General features: G+C 35.8%; 1 protein-coding gene across 2 annotated transcripts in view; it reads left to right on the forward strand.

Moving 5' to 3' along the window:
- Positions 1-15,379, forward strand: part of DENND1B (DENN domain containing 1B) — a 144,629-nt gene that overhangs the window by 80,580 nt on the left and 48,670 nt on the right. For both annotated transcript variants that reach the window (XM_065743041.1, XM_065743033.1), the window contains 3 exons: positions 4,893-4,993; positions 11,056-11,101; positions 12,612-12,713. In XM_065743041.1, the coding sequence (XP_065599113.1) occupies positions 4,893-4,993; positions 11,056-11,101; positions 12,612-12,713 (249 nt within the window). The remainder of the gene's footprint in view (positions 1-4,892; positions 4,994-11,055; positions 11,102-12,611; positions 12,714-15,379) is intronic.

Below are 15,379 nucleotides of genomic sequence, written 5' to 3' on the forward strand. Positions count from 1 at the left end.
CAAGTCTTGTCACCTGTGCTCTGTATCTCTTTCTACCTTGGGTTATTGAAACTACTTTAAATAAAATTATTTTTATGGGAAGTAAGAGCTGGATGGATGCAGAATAATTGTGTGCATATTATTCACTGAAATTTTATAAGTAGGTATAAAATGTAATATGTTAGCATGTGGAAAATCTTTGTTCTAGATGTATTGCTGTAATTTCAGGGAGAGGGGAAGAAAAGGAAAAAAAAGAGGCTACTCTTTTTGAAATCCATAGTTCATTGAATATTGGAGTAGCAGATACACATATCAGAATTATTACAGATACATGGCAGAGAAGTGGGTAAACTTGCTTTGATCAAGGCTTGAACTTAAGCTGGTCAGACTGTTCCTATTCATCACAGTGTAAATTCTGAACACTTTCCTGAGTGGCAGCTCGGTGCTCTAAGGTGGACAGGAATTCTTTGGTCTCTCTGGAATTTGTGCATCATCTCAGCCTTGCTGGAAGTTGGTATTAATCAATTTACTGTCACCCAATGACGAATTTTGCTTACCAGCTTTGTAATGCGTTCTTCCACTGTTTGGGGAGATCGTATTATCTGCTCACACATAGTTCAGACATTTTTTTTTAATGAGGAGAGAGAAAATTACTGTGCTGGGGTCACTCAGAACATTGCCTGAAACACTGGTTGCTTTCCTCACCGTGTGATGAAAGCTGAGATGGTGACACTGACCACAGTTATCAGAAGAGACCAGAAACAAGCTGAAACTTTCAGTTGTACTCTAACGTTAATAAATTCATTAACTGATAAAATGGGACAAGATTTTTTTTCATGTCTATCAAAATGCTGGCAATTTGAAATCAAATTTGTATTGATTCGAGTTCTTTATGTAATTTAAAACACATTTCAACCCATTTTTAAAATCAGATTAAGTCAAAGTTTTTATCTAGAAGAAATTGTTTGAAATGAAGAAAAATACTCTAAAAAGTAACAATTGCTGGAGATATATTGAAATTTCTGTTCAATATTGGCACATGGAGTTCAAAAGACAAAAGCTTTGTTTAAAAATCGCCTGTCCATTTTATAATGGACTGTAGCACGATGCTGGTAGTGTTCTCCAATGCAGTGGACTTTAGGAGTATATCCCAACGTTATTCACTGCTTCAAACCATGTGGTAAACTATCAAATTTGCAATAGGTAGGCCCTGCAAGAAACATTCTGCTTTCTTAATGTTTAACAAATTGCAGAGTTGAGGACTGATGTGTTTGTGTGCATGCATAAAAATACAGTAAATTCTTTACAATTTTTTCTGTGAAAGGAATCTGAATTCCCTGCTGATGTAATCTCCAGTAGTCATGGGCAAAATAGGAAAGGTTTTACAGAGCTTTGAAGACAACCTCATGATTTGGGATAGAAACTGCCTGTCCTGAAAAAGAGAGTTTTCAAATCTATGCTGTGTCTCTGAGAAATTTGTTTAAAAGTGGTTGTGAACACACAGGCTCCGTGCAAGTACCTTTTCCATAAACAATGCAAAACACTTTTCTGCAGGAGATTGCACCAGTCATGCTTCTCTCCAGTCGGTCAAGCAACAGATGCTGGTTTCATCCCTTGGGGCTCTCTGCCTTCCCCTCTCCTCCACCAGCTCCCGGCAGGTGCCCACTCTTGCTTTCACTGGCCCTTCTTCCAAGCCTAGCTGCCATCAGATGTCCTCTCCCCAAATCCAGTGGTCACCTCTGTAGACCTCCAAGCACTGATACAAGCAGTCGTGCTCTGCTCACTCCCTGTGTGTTCACTTGAGCTGGTTACTTTGGACTTATTATTCTGAGATTTGCAGTATTCTGTTTCCTTCTCTTTGTATGTGTGAGTGTGATAGTTAAAAAGATATGTTAACTAAATAGCTGGAGCCTTTCACTGTTGAAACACTAAAAAAGAAAATTTGCCAGAAAGTGTGAGTGTTTTGATATGAAATCCATAATTATCATATCAGTATTTGCTTAAAGACGGAGTTGGCACAGTATTAAAAATGTCACACAGTTTGAAGAGTAGCAGAATCCCATGGCTACTTGTGTTGCAGGCTGTGTACAGCAGGAAACTCTCAAACATATTCCTGACATATTAAAATGTTTGGAAATCTACGGCAGCAGCATAAATGGAAATACTGAAACGAGGTGTTAGATTGAAAATGATTGAAACTAAAGGCAAGGGCCAGTAGAGCAAACTGTTGATGTGTGAGTAGTCAGATCTTTATTTTTCCTGCTAGAAATGCTAGAATTTAATTTTTTTGTTAAAAATGTTAAATGTCAGTCTGAGTGCAACACCAAAATACAGATTCTGGCAGTTAATAAAACTTCAAATGTTTGTAATGTAATTGTACCCTTCCTCTGTTATAGCAAGAGCTAAAATATAACAGACATATGCCTAAGACATAAAAAATATTTCTTTATTAAAATTGTACTGTCATGTTACTTCATAATTTAAGAATACTTATTAAGAGGGGGAGGAAGATGTATACATCGGGAGACCGCCTATGTAACTGTATGTTCAGCTTTATTTCATCTGTGATTGAATTACGTGCTGATTTTTGTATAGGTATTTGTGATTTGAAATTTATATACTATAAAGACTAGTATGTGAACAATTATGATTACTGAGACTGAATATGAAATTATTAAAGGTCCAAAACCCATAATATTGAGCCTGATTTGCACTATTGGTAGTAGTAGCTGAACATAGGAGGGATTATGAAAATAAAGCTCATAAATCTCATTGCATAGAAGAGGGGTAAGTGTTCATTTATTTTATCCCTCAAATCAATTAATTCTTAGTAACCAAACTAATTATTAAAACAGCTTTTTTTTTTTTTGCAAGTCTGAACTGAGAGTAATTGCAGCTGTTTGCCGTGAAGCTAAGAAACAAAATGTTAATATGAACTGACCAGTTTAAGTAGGGGATGATGATATCCTTGGCTTCCTGCAGCAGAGCTGTCAGGTGCGGGCCGTGCGCCGGTCAATGGTGACATCCCGCGTGTCAGCGAGCAGCCTCCCGTCGCCTTAACCCGCAGCTCACACCATGCTGGAGCTCCAACTGTCGAACGCTCAGGTCCCTTGGTACTGCTGCAGCTTCCAGCTCTCCTGACTGGCTCATGTTTCATTCTTTGGCAATTTGCCCTAATGATATCCCTCAGGAGCTTTCAGACCCTCTTCTTTTCCATATTTAATCGTGTTATATTAATCTGAGTGCTGAGCAAACTACGCTGCACAAATTGTAATTGTCCCTGATTTCTGCTGCACTGTTCTTATAATGATTTTTTTCTCCTTTTTCAGTGTAAAAATATATATACAAAATTGCAGCATAATTTTTATTTACGAGAGTAATTGTCTAAGACAGCCTGGGTGTGAAAGCTTTAACTGCTGCTCTGTTTCACCAACAGGGACTTTTTTTTTTCTGTAAAATCCATAATATTTTAGCACTTGCTATATGGCAGGATTTACATTTTATTTTTAGCTCTTCATTTTGTTACTGTAGAAGGTACACATCTAATAAACGGCAGCAATAATCATGTTAACCTGAGACAGTAATTCTGTTGCGATATAAAACATTAGGACAGTCTTGTCTTCTTCCATAAGCTTGGAGTCTTCTGTGTGGGGCATTCCCTTTGTGTGTGCTTCCATGCTCGGCCTTCATTAGATGATGCTGGTAAGTAAAGCAGAAAAGCAGAAGGACGATATAGCCTCAGTAGCAGAAATTGCAGTCTGGTGCCAAACCTGTAAGAGATTGTGTTAGGTCCTTTGACTGAGTTTCTTAAATTTTGTTTCAAGTAGTTTTCATCCCAATTGATCTCAAATGTGGATTTATTTATATATTTAAATATATATACATAAATTTCTTTCTTTATATATATACATATATAATTTTTGTCAGGATTGTAGTGTGGTTAGTATGTAGCATGCTAGTTGCTGACTGCCTCATTTTGAACACGGTCTTGATATTTTCTCATTCTGTGCACTCTATGGATACCTAGAAACATAAATAAAAGGGATTGATTCCCTAATAGTAATGCAGTGTTTGAGAGATGAAATCCAAGTTCTTGATGTACTGCAAATTACTGTGTTCACTGAAGAAGTGAGCAAGACCTGGCTCCTGGTCGATTCCGTAGTGATGCTTTGTTTAAAAATCAACCAGAAAATAAGCAAAAACCAAACTAGAAGTACACAGAAACCAACAAAGACAATCCGTGTCCACACGTCCATTTTGAATGGTAAGCCAATTGTAACTCCTTTCTTGGCCGAGGAGTTCTTCATCTTCTGGTGGTGTTGGCTGCCAGACTTGCCAGTTTCAGTTTTAGGCACCAGGGGAGAGAGGAGGGAGTCTGTCAAAGTTGTAATGCAGTTGCATTGCTGTCACAGGGAATTCAGTGTAGTTTATTTTTTATTTTTGCAAAGGTACTTTGGAAATAGAGTGACAGAAATAGAATTGAATCCTGTTTGAGTGCAGTGCATTTTGTGCACGCTCGTTTCCCTTTGTTCCAAAGAGGAAGGTGGGCAAGGTCCCATGCTGCCTTTCCTGCCTGGCCCAGCTGGTGCAGCAGGGCAGAGCTCAAGCTCTGCACGTATGCTGACCATGGCAAACATCAACAACTGCATGCTTAATTTCTTCAGATGATCTGAGCAGAGCTGACTTTGAATTGACTCATCAGTCCAACTACTTGCGAACGTTGCATGCGTATATTAGGTTTTTTCCATAGTTAAATTTAAGCAATTAAAAGTAATAAAAAATGCTATCATATGTGGTTTGAGGAGGTAAGTTTCTTATAAATACAAAAGCTATTTTAAAGTAATTTTGTTTTTTCTGTTTATTCTTCCTCTTAGTTTTTGTTGCTAATTCTGTGCGTACTTTTTTTTTTTCAGTTAACTGCTTGTGTTCATGCATCAGCTGCGTTATTGTATCCAATGTACTGGCAACACATTTACATCCCAGTGCTTCCTCCACATCTCCTGGACTACTGCTGGTAAGATAGAACCTGCTATTCTCACTTCTGAGATTCTTACCTTTCTTAGAATTCTAAGTAACTCATTTGACCAAATGTGCAGGGTCTGATTCATTAAATCACTACAGTCAGTGTTAAATAATGTCTTGAACAGAGATATTTCAGCGTGTCTTTATGTGGCTTTTGAATTATGGTGCTGATTACTGTCAACAGAGCATCTAAGAATCATGTTCATAGTAACAGTTCACGTTTCATTGGTAGAGTTGTTATGTTCAGTAAGTTAAATACAACAGTTTTATGGTTTTTGTTTGTATAATGTTTACAGTAACTTGAGGTAGATGATACTGACGGATGCATTCAAAAAACACTGACTGATCTATCTGGAATTAAGCATTAGTAAGAATCAGTGTTTCTTTTAGGTCCAAGGAATAATTCTGTCTGTGCTTTAGGCTCAGTCAGGTTCAGGATCATATCCAACACTTTACCAAATTAGCTTCAAATCTCCTTTTCATACTTACAACATTTTTATTGTAGGAACTGTGATAGCAAATATATTTGCTGTGTTTCTGTCCACATAACTGACTTCATGTGTTTGCTAAATTTTTTAACTGGAAAAGATTGCTTTTTGAGTGATTTGTGATCCTTCAAGGAATGATGCTTCCTTTGTGAAGGTCATTACTCATTATACCAGGCTAATTTGAAGTAATTTTCAATTCCAGATACCTGATTTTTAAGATTTCCGACTAAGAAAAGATTTACTCCTGTTGGCAGTAGTGCCAGTGTTACCAAATGAGCTTCCTTAGGGAACTAATATGAGAGTATCTATCCCTGGAGGCTTTCACTTCAAATAGATGCTATGAATCTGTGGTGGATAAATGAACCATTTAAAGCCACTTTAAGAGATCAGGAATTATTATATGTAAAACCCAAGTAGGATGCATACCAGCTGAATTCTAGCATTTCTGTTATTAACACTTTTTCTTCATAGAAATAAATTATGTTTATGTGCTTGCAGGGCTTTATGGTTGTTTATTTTTGTTTTCTTTTTTTCTGGAGCCTATAAATATTGATGTTCCATTGAACTCCACCCACTCCACTACACTTTTTGTTTTGAAAGAAATTCTCATTAAATTTCCCTAAGTCTTTGATATTTTTTCCTCAAGTTTACAATATTTGCCCATGGTATAACTTTAGGATGATTCCTAAACTTCATCTGTGTGTCTTTTCTTTTGTTTTTAAAAACACCCCTTCACTCTTCGTTTCAACAGTAGCTAAGCCTTTCATCTTTAATGACAGTTTTCTTCTGGAGATACTCTGTCCCAATTTTTTCCTCCTAGCTTTGATAAAATGCACCAAGATGGGGATATAGCTTGGATGTGTTTGTTTAGTTTTTTGTATTACTTGAACTTACTGCCAGAAGCTTTTTATATTCTTCAGTATTATCCATAAATGCTGTTCTCAGAAGGTAGCTCAACACCCCTATTTAAGATACACCCTGCAGAGTGCATCCTGAATACTAGAAGATTTTATATTTGCCCTCCTAAGCACAGATAATTTGAGAAATAATAATGTTAGATGCTGTACACAGCTCCTTGTGATGATAATAATACTTCAGATTCTAGGTCACTGTGGCATGACCTGAGAATTTTTATTTTACTCATTAAAAAGAAGCATGGAGTTTCTTAAACTTGTAAAACTCATTTATACCTTCTTTTCTTTTTTACTGTGTAACAATAGAAAGGGAAAAAAGTTTCTTTCTCTTCATGTTGTTCAAATGGAAACATAAAGTTAACAGAAGGAAATACACAATTGATGAATTTACCACAATAACTATAATTCAGACTTTTATTAAAGATTGTCATGTATTCATGATTCTGTCTGATCATGTTTGCTTTGAGTGGTTCTTTTCAGAGATAGATTGGAGTAGTGTAATAAAAGCATAAAATACTTGCCTTTCTTCATACTTTGGTGTCTAACAATGAGTAAATGTTTTCCTCTTAGCTGTATAATATGTGAGGTTAGAAAACATTGATGAATTTACAGTCAAAGTATATATTAGACTAAACCTAGTGTGGGGTCCAAGAAGATCTTGTCAATTAAAAGTGAATGAAATAATTTTCTAAATTTTTTTGTATATTTTCCTTTCGATATTTTTGGCAGAGTAATTGCTTTTATGAAAACACTTTTTTTTTTCACTTAAACATAATGTATTTTTCTGCTTCAAAACTATATCGTTTAACTTGCACTTTGAGATGTCTCCTGTTAACTCATTTACTTAGCATTGTTCTGGAATGATACTAAAATAAACAAAGTAGAGGATTATCAGTTTGATAATGTTGGCAATTTGAAGGGAGTATGAACATGTTTAAACAAAGATAAAAAAACATTTAAATTTACTGCTCTAAGTACAGGTCCTGATCCTGCAACATACTTTGCACGTTAATCATCCTACGTGTTTTGTGAGAAATCCACCTTTTTTTTTTTTGTTTTCAATGAGTTACTATGAGAACTATAGTTTTGAGATTTCCTGAAGATAAATAATGCAGTTCTGTAGGGTTTCGATTTTAAAAGTTGAACTGGTTGGCTGGTACATTTTCTGGGCATGAGAAAAGCAAAGTTCATCTCTGCATTAAGTTTGTACTAAAACACTTAAATTCACCCACTTTCCTTTGTTATCAAAATATCCTCTTTAGTTCTATCAAGCAATGTTATGTGAAGACAGGTTTTAAATGTAATGACAGTCCACCAGTGTGGACTGTCATGCCATCAGGGCTGGTTATGAATAAGTGCAGAATCCTGTGTGGGAGCAGTATTGTCTATTAACTTGAGAGGATTTTCTTTCTCCGTGTAACTTACATCGGCCTTAAATTCTGCTGACAGCACCAATGTGAGAATTGGAACAAACATATGAGAAAACGGAGATATCAGTTCCTTTTTCTGAAGAACAACAAAATATTATACAGTGAAATACCTACTCATTTCAGCTCTAGAAGAAAAGAACACAAATAAATAAGTTTCCTACAACATATTCTTGACCAATAGATATCTTAAATACAGTTTTAAAGTTTTTACAGTATTTCTTGAGATTACTTACAGAAGTGAATGAAGAAAAACTACTCTGAGGCCCCCAATACGAGAAAGAGACAGAGCTTTTGGAGAGAGTCCAGAGGGGGGCTCCAAAGATGCTCAGGGGGCTGGAACACCTCTCCTGTGAAGACAGGGTGAAGGAACTGTGCTTGTCAGGTCTGGAGTAGTGAAGGCTGTGGGGAGACCTCATTATGGCCTTCCAGTATTTAAAGGGTGATTATAAACAGTAGGAAATCAACTTTGAATAAGGGTAGATAGTGATAGGACGAGGGAAAATGGTTTTAAACTAAAGGAAAGGAGATTAAGATTAGATGTCAGGGAAGTTTTTCACTGAAAGGTGGATGAGGTGCTGGAGCAGGCTGCCCGTAGAGGTTCTGGATGCCCCGTCCCTAGAGGTGTTTAAGGCCAGGTTGGTTGAGGCCCTGGGCAGCCTGATCTGGTACTTGATCCAGTGGCTGGCAACTCTGCCTCTGGTGGGGGAATTGGAACCTGATGATGCCTGAGATCCCTTCCAACCCACACCGTTCTATGATATGGTTGCATTCATGCTGTTTTCGGGACTGGCTTTCAAGAGAGCTTTTAGAGAAAATAAGTTTGAGTATTCTTGTAGTGAATTTTATTTAAATAAAATCAATTTTTGTAAAGGGTAAAGCTCATTTTATTGAATTTCTGTGTAATTTCTTGGCAAACTAAGTTGCTGATATAGGAGAGTGTATGACAGTTTTGTCTGTAGATGATAAAGCGTCTGTTCTACCGATGCTGCGTTAAGAATATAATGCAATTAGAAAATTCAATTTAGGATTGTAGCATGTCTTTTTATGAGATTTGATCTCTCCTGAATTGGGATGTGTGCAAGTCTGTTTTCATGAGAACAGGACAGTTATTTTCCAATTAATGTGCATGTTTTGCATAGCATAGTAATTATTTTAAGAAACGATACTATGGATTAATAACGTTTTTTGTAATAACATGCATAAGCAAGTGAAAAACTGTATAGCAGCTCCCAGTAGTATCACAATAAGCAACTTTATGTACATTTTACAAAAGTCTGTTTTTAGGGCTTCAGAGTCCATCAGTAATAACATTAATTTTTTGCTGAAAATCTAATTGACTTCCCATACCTGCCTTTTTCATACATTTTCAAGGTATGTTTATCTAATTAGCTTTGTTCTGTTAACTTTGAAATTGGCATGATGTAGCTGTTGCTTTGTTCTGCACGCTACCCTTTCTAATGACAGATTTATTAATGGAGCAAATCATCAGCTATTACAAGTCAGTACAGGTCTGGTGAAGCTGCTAGAAAAGTGTGCACGGAGTACATAGGTGATATAGCACTTCTTTTCATTGTAGTCTCTCTGGTTTGTGTGACTCGTAACGCTGAGGCACTCTGATGTGATGAACCTGAGGAGGATCTGTTTTGCTCAGCATTCAGCAGAATCTGCACTTACGCGCCAGCCACCGTCGTTCACATTTGTTCGCTCAAATATACTGCCTGGTGTCAGACACTCTTGAAATTATAGTGTCTTCAAGCTGTCTAATTCCTCGCTGCATATGAATGCATGTGCATCTGCTCTGCAGACACATTCTTGGAGAGAAACCCATTTGTGTTTTCCTGTAATCTGTGTTTAGTCTGGAAGGCATAAGGCCCTAGCCTGGATGAAGTGGTCATAGATTTTCAGTACTGGGCTAAGAATAAGACACCGTGAAGTCGGAGGAGTCTCCATTTACCTGTTTGAAAGTCTGCACCCCACAGCCTGGAAGCCTTAAGCTGTGAGAGTTTGCAGTCTCTCCAATCCTTTGATTTTTGATAGTGTAGACATATTGAAAACTTGTTTTGATCTGATATTCATTTCTTAAATTTTTTTTTCATTTGTTTTAGTCAGTGTTTTCTTGTAGGGCGTTCCTAATGAAAACAATTGGATAATCCACAGCATGCCCAGATTTTTCTATATTATCTGTGGCCGTAGCCAGCTGCATTTGCTCCTCTTGCAGAGCTGGGCCTGCACTGCTGAGGCCATGGGGGAAGTGGCCCAGGGAAGCCCCTCCTGGGCCTCAGGAGGTGGGTCCCTGAGCGGTCCGTGCCCAGTTACGCTCCGCTAGGCGATTGGATTGATGTGCTGTTCGTACCAGAGGTCTTCAATTTATTTTTCAGTCCTTAATTTTATTTGCTTTTTCTCTCTGCTCTCTTAGTATTTCATTTCTCACAGGGTTGCTTGAACTGGTCTATCTACTGCTCACTTCTCTGGAGAGAATATTTTTAGTAATTTCATAGTGCAAAAAAGCTCACTGATGATTTTTTTTGGACATTTTTTTCTCCTTTAACACTGGATAGTGAATATATTCTTTAGCAGATTAGTGGAAGAAAGGGAACATTATAAAAAAAAACGTGAAAATTAATCTGGCTAGTTTACTTTCTTGCTTGCATGCTGCAGGAGGTCTCATTGCAGAGGCTCAGTGGATAGCTGTTCCACGTTGAAAATTATTCCTTGTCTCATGTAAATTGGAAATGAGAAGCTTGCAATCTGGGTAAAACAGGATATTATATGAGATATTATATGAGCACTGCAGAAGCTCACTGACACCACGTTCTCCAGAATGGTGTTTTAAAATTAATTTACTTCTGGAGATGGACAGTTTTCTCACCAGGATAGGATTGCTTTCACTAGGATATCTCTGCCATATAGCACTCACTGAAGTTACATATGTAGGAGGTTAGGAAGCCTTACTACACATCATTTCATTCTTAATTCTTCAATTAGGATAAGTGTCCTTTATTTTGCGGTTATCATTACTACATTGTAATAATGATAGTAATTATAGTTACTAGTAATAATTTCAGCTAGTAATAATTTCAAGAGCACCTCTATACATTTAATACAAGCTTACACAGTGTATGTTACCTGGAGACCACACAAACCAACTTTGTAAAATGTTCTGATCTGAAAATGCTGCTGTAACTAAATGGTAATTTGATTGTTTCCTCTTTTTTTCTTCAGTGCACCCATGCCTTATCTAATTGGTGTCCACTTAAGCTTAATAGAGGTAAGTTTCCTATACGCTTCTGGCCATGAGATGTTTATACCATAACTAATGATTTCAATGGAAACGTTTCAGAAAAAGTCCCCAATTATTAACTCAGAATTGCAAATGTTAAGCTTCAGTATTTTAAAAAGTAAAATTGTCCCTATTTGAAATTATGCTTTTGAAATGCTTTCTTGAAAAATACAAGCTCTGCATCATGATTTGTTTCTGTTCACGTTAAATAGCTCAATGAAATTATATCTTATGCTTTTATGGAGGTTCAACAGCATTTCAGATCTTTCCAGTAATAGCAATTAAATTTATTTCTGGGTCATCATCAAGTGAAAGTCAACAATATTCTCATATCCCAGCTGACTTGCGTTTCTCTTCCACTGAAAATTGGAGTCCAGAATTCATTCAATAACACTTATAACTTTTATTGTAGAAAACAGAAAATTTTGTAAAGCCTTTCCAGATGTGAGCATACAACAGAACAATGCACCTCACCTGAGTGATAAGTAGTAGCTGAGTCAAAAAATAAATTGTTTTGTCTCTTTTGGTTACTGTTTGATGACACAGGTAAGTCTATGTGTGAAGTATGGCTGACGTGCAGTGTAGGTAATTGATTCAGGAACTGTTTTATACTTCTACTAGAGCAATTTCTGAGGAGGAATTCACATTGGCAGAATTAATGAGGCTGTCCCCCAGTGTGAACCCCTAGCACTTTTATGCTTCCAGAAAACAGCCTTCTGTCATGTACATTTCCTAACTGTAGCTATAATATTATTTTCTCATTGAGCAAGTTCTTATAATCTATGTACATTGATTATAATGTTTTGACTAGGATCTTTATTTAGTCAGAAAATGATAACAATTTCACTCTGTAGATGAAATCACTGAAATTTGTCTGAAAGTATTTTCTGACTCATAATATTGCATACTATTGTATGCATAATAAGTTTTATCTTTTTTTTTTAAATTCTTCTCTTGAAGGAATAAATGTTTTAATTTTTACCTGCTAATCAAGTCCAGTGACAAAAGAGCTTCTTCTGAAATACTAGATGGCATCGCATGATCGTATGCCTTGGATTTACATAAATCTGAAAATAATTACTTTGCTCTATTTTCTTCTGGTTTTATGATTAATATCCTATCTCATTTTCACAAATAAGAGAAAATGATCTGTTTTTATAAGACGTGTGAGTGTGTGTATATATACACATATAAAAGTATATAATTATATTGTGCTTAACTGTTTTAAATATTCTTAGTTCTCAGGAATTAATTTATTGAATACTCATGTTTTTTTAGAGGTTATTAATATAACTTTAGTGTTTGATGAGGAGAAAGTGTTCAAATAATCTTTACTTCTGTGTCTAATTCACAGATCCTTCGTGTAAAGACTCAACCTTGTCTTTGCCAGCTGTACTCTTTGTAACACCATAATTTCTAATTTAGCCATTATAGTAAAAAGGTACTTCAAGGAGGATGCCATAGTAAAATTCTTTTTGCTATTTTTTTCTCTTTGCAGAGAGTAAAAAATAGATCATTGGAAGATGTGGTTTTGCTAAATGTTGACACAAACAATCTAGAAAACCCTTTTAATGACCTCAACAACCTACCTGGTGAAGTGGTGAGTCTTACAGACATTTCTTGGGGTTTCTCTCTTAAATAGATGCTATTTTTTGCCTGGCTTTGCTAACTGCTGTAAAAGAAATAAGGGGGTAAAAAGCAGCAAATGTAGCCTCCTGTATTTGATATTTTACATTTCTGACAGTTGAGGAGATGTTGAATGGAACATCATATTCCTTATTGTAAAAGTAGGATCGTAATTATAAAGCTAGCTGCATTCATTAGGCATAGCTGCTCTAAACGCAAGAGTCTCTTCATCTCATCTTAATCATTATATTACAAAGTAGGCATTTCTGTCTGCCTAGTGGCATGTCTTGCAAAAGAACGAGAGAGTTTTTGAAGGCAAAAAGAAGAAGGGGGCCAATTATCGGCTTCTCCTTCCCTGCCACCTGCCAGCGTTTTCCTTTTAATTAATGATCTGATGGCACTGGTCAATATAATAAGAAATGCTTGTACAGTTGGGGTCAGAAAATTCAGGCTTTGATCTTCTTCAACTTTCTGAAACATTTATTTGTTTTCTCTAAATTATTTCAGTTTTATTTTAATCTCTTCTATCCTGCTGAGGGCTGCACGAATGAAAACCTATACTGTTTGTCATTTGCTTTGGCAGAGCAAAGACTGCTTACTTAGAATTCTATTTGTAAATTAAACTGCAAACCCAGTTTGTCATAAAAGACATCTGATCCTTTTGAAATGACGAAAACTGTCTTTTGTCTGTAAAGGATGATAAATTAAGTGCCAGTTCTTTCTGGACTTTGATCTTGCAGAGGGTCTCCCCCTCCTTTTTTTCCTATTGCCTATAGGGGAACATGTTCTGTATATCATTTTGAATAGTCACAAAATTCACTTACCTTGTTTTTCCCAATATAGCTCTGAAAAAATTTTATTTTGAAATCACTGTTTTGATTATTAAGTTATAGCTGCACAAGCCGTTGTCAGCACAAATAATTTTATATCAAAATTTGAAATCAAAGAGCTACATTTCCTCAAAATTGTAAATCAGAAAAACAAACTGTCATAATCAAAGAAAGGCACTGAAGTGACATACTATTTTTGTCACTACATACTTGTTTTTGCGGATAATTTGTATGTATTTGAAACGAGAAATCAAACTCTTGATGATTATATTAATGTAAGTTCCCTGTGATTATAACAGTGTTTAAACCTAGACTTTCTGTAGCTCTTCTGGTCAGTCTTGCTCTTGATTCAGTATCAACTGTAGTTCAGTAATGTATAAGAAACTGATTATCTAAAAAAATGTTCTGATATTATGCAATTTTATGTTGGTGTACAAAAAAGTATGTACACAGATGCACAGTAATTTTGAATGTACTGTATTGTATAAGAGTATAACAAGTAAAGGAAAAAAAAAGATTTTTTCATTGTGATGGTAATTTTACTTAAACTTGTATGGGGTGTAAAAGGTTGAGGTTATAATGTCATGGAGGTACGTGCCTCTCGTCAGATAGCAGCTAGATGTAGAATTGAGAATTAGCAGTCATCGTTGGTCACGTACTGGCGTAGCTGGAGGTTCCCTGGACCAGTGGAAGTGAATCTGCAATGAAAGTAACCTCTCATACATTTACAGATGCGTACCAGAATGGTCTCTAAATGAGTAAACTAGCATGAAAAAAGTAGAAGTTACAATTCTTCCTACTTTTAGGAGTATATTCTCCCTCACTGTGTGTATATACACATATATATGTATCTTATTATTGTTAGTGAAGGTTATCTAATGTGCAGACTGTACAATAGTCTGTATTTCACTGAAGGAAATTGGAAAAAAAGAAAACTACTAAACAAAACCACTGTGTTTTATGAAGAATATGCTCACAGATGTTATTTCAGGATTTTATGATGAAGCTTAATAGTTAAATAGTCAATAATTAATAGTTAAATAGTTTAATTTCTTTCTATACTTCAAGCCAATTTAATTAAAAGTTAACGAAAAAATTATAGTTAGAAAATCTGCAAACAAATGACAGAGTCAAGGCTTTGGCACAAAAAGTGGTGGACTGCTTATTCTTCTGCATTCATTTGGGACAATACAACTGCTAACATCTGGATTAGAATTGTAAGAAGTTAAGACTGTAGAGCCAAAATGGTATGTTAGACTTGAAACACTAGAGCAAATGTCAGATGGCTACGTATGTGAAGTATTTTGGCCTGTATGAATAAGACTCATAAGCTTATGTACAAAGGTGGTAAAACTTCTGATGAAAAAACATAATAAGCAGGAATACCAATGAAGGGTGTTAAAATAGGATGAAGAACTGGAAATGTAAAAGAAACTCTTGTCTTCATGCCTTGAAAAGTTGATTCCAGATAGATTAACAGCCTAACAAAAGGAGTGCAATATTCTCTCAAGATTTTTCTGAAACTATTTCTTGTCTCTGCTGAAAACTGGGTATTTATTTTCTTGATCACTATGCCTGGAGATGTTGTTATGGCATAGGTATTTAATAGTTTACCATAGTTAAGTGTATATAAAATGCTCCCTTTCTGATTTTTTTCAAGATAAATTTAAGATTGAAAAATATTACTATATGACACTGTCTAATAAGCTGCGTAATAAATTAACTGAGATTTAAAGGCATTTTTAAATCATTCTTTTAAGTATTTAAATTATAGTTACAGGGTGGATGACTTTCTATGCATGTGAACTCT

The sequence above is a fragment of the Cyrtonyx montezumae genome, unplaced genomic scaffold (genome assembly GCF_038088225.1).
Source record: "Cyrtonyx montezumae isolate F1298 unplaced genomic scaffold, pur_monq_1.0 scaffold_1, whole genome shotgun sequence".
Classification (NCBI taxonomy): domain Eukaryota; kingdom Metazoa; phylum Chordata; class Aves; order Galliformes; family Odontophoridae; genus Cyrtonyx; species Cyrtonyx montezumae.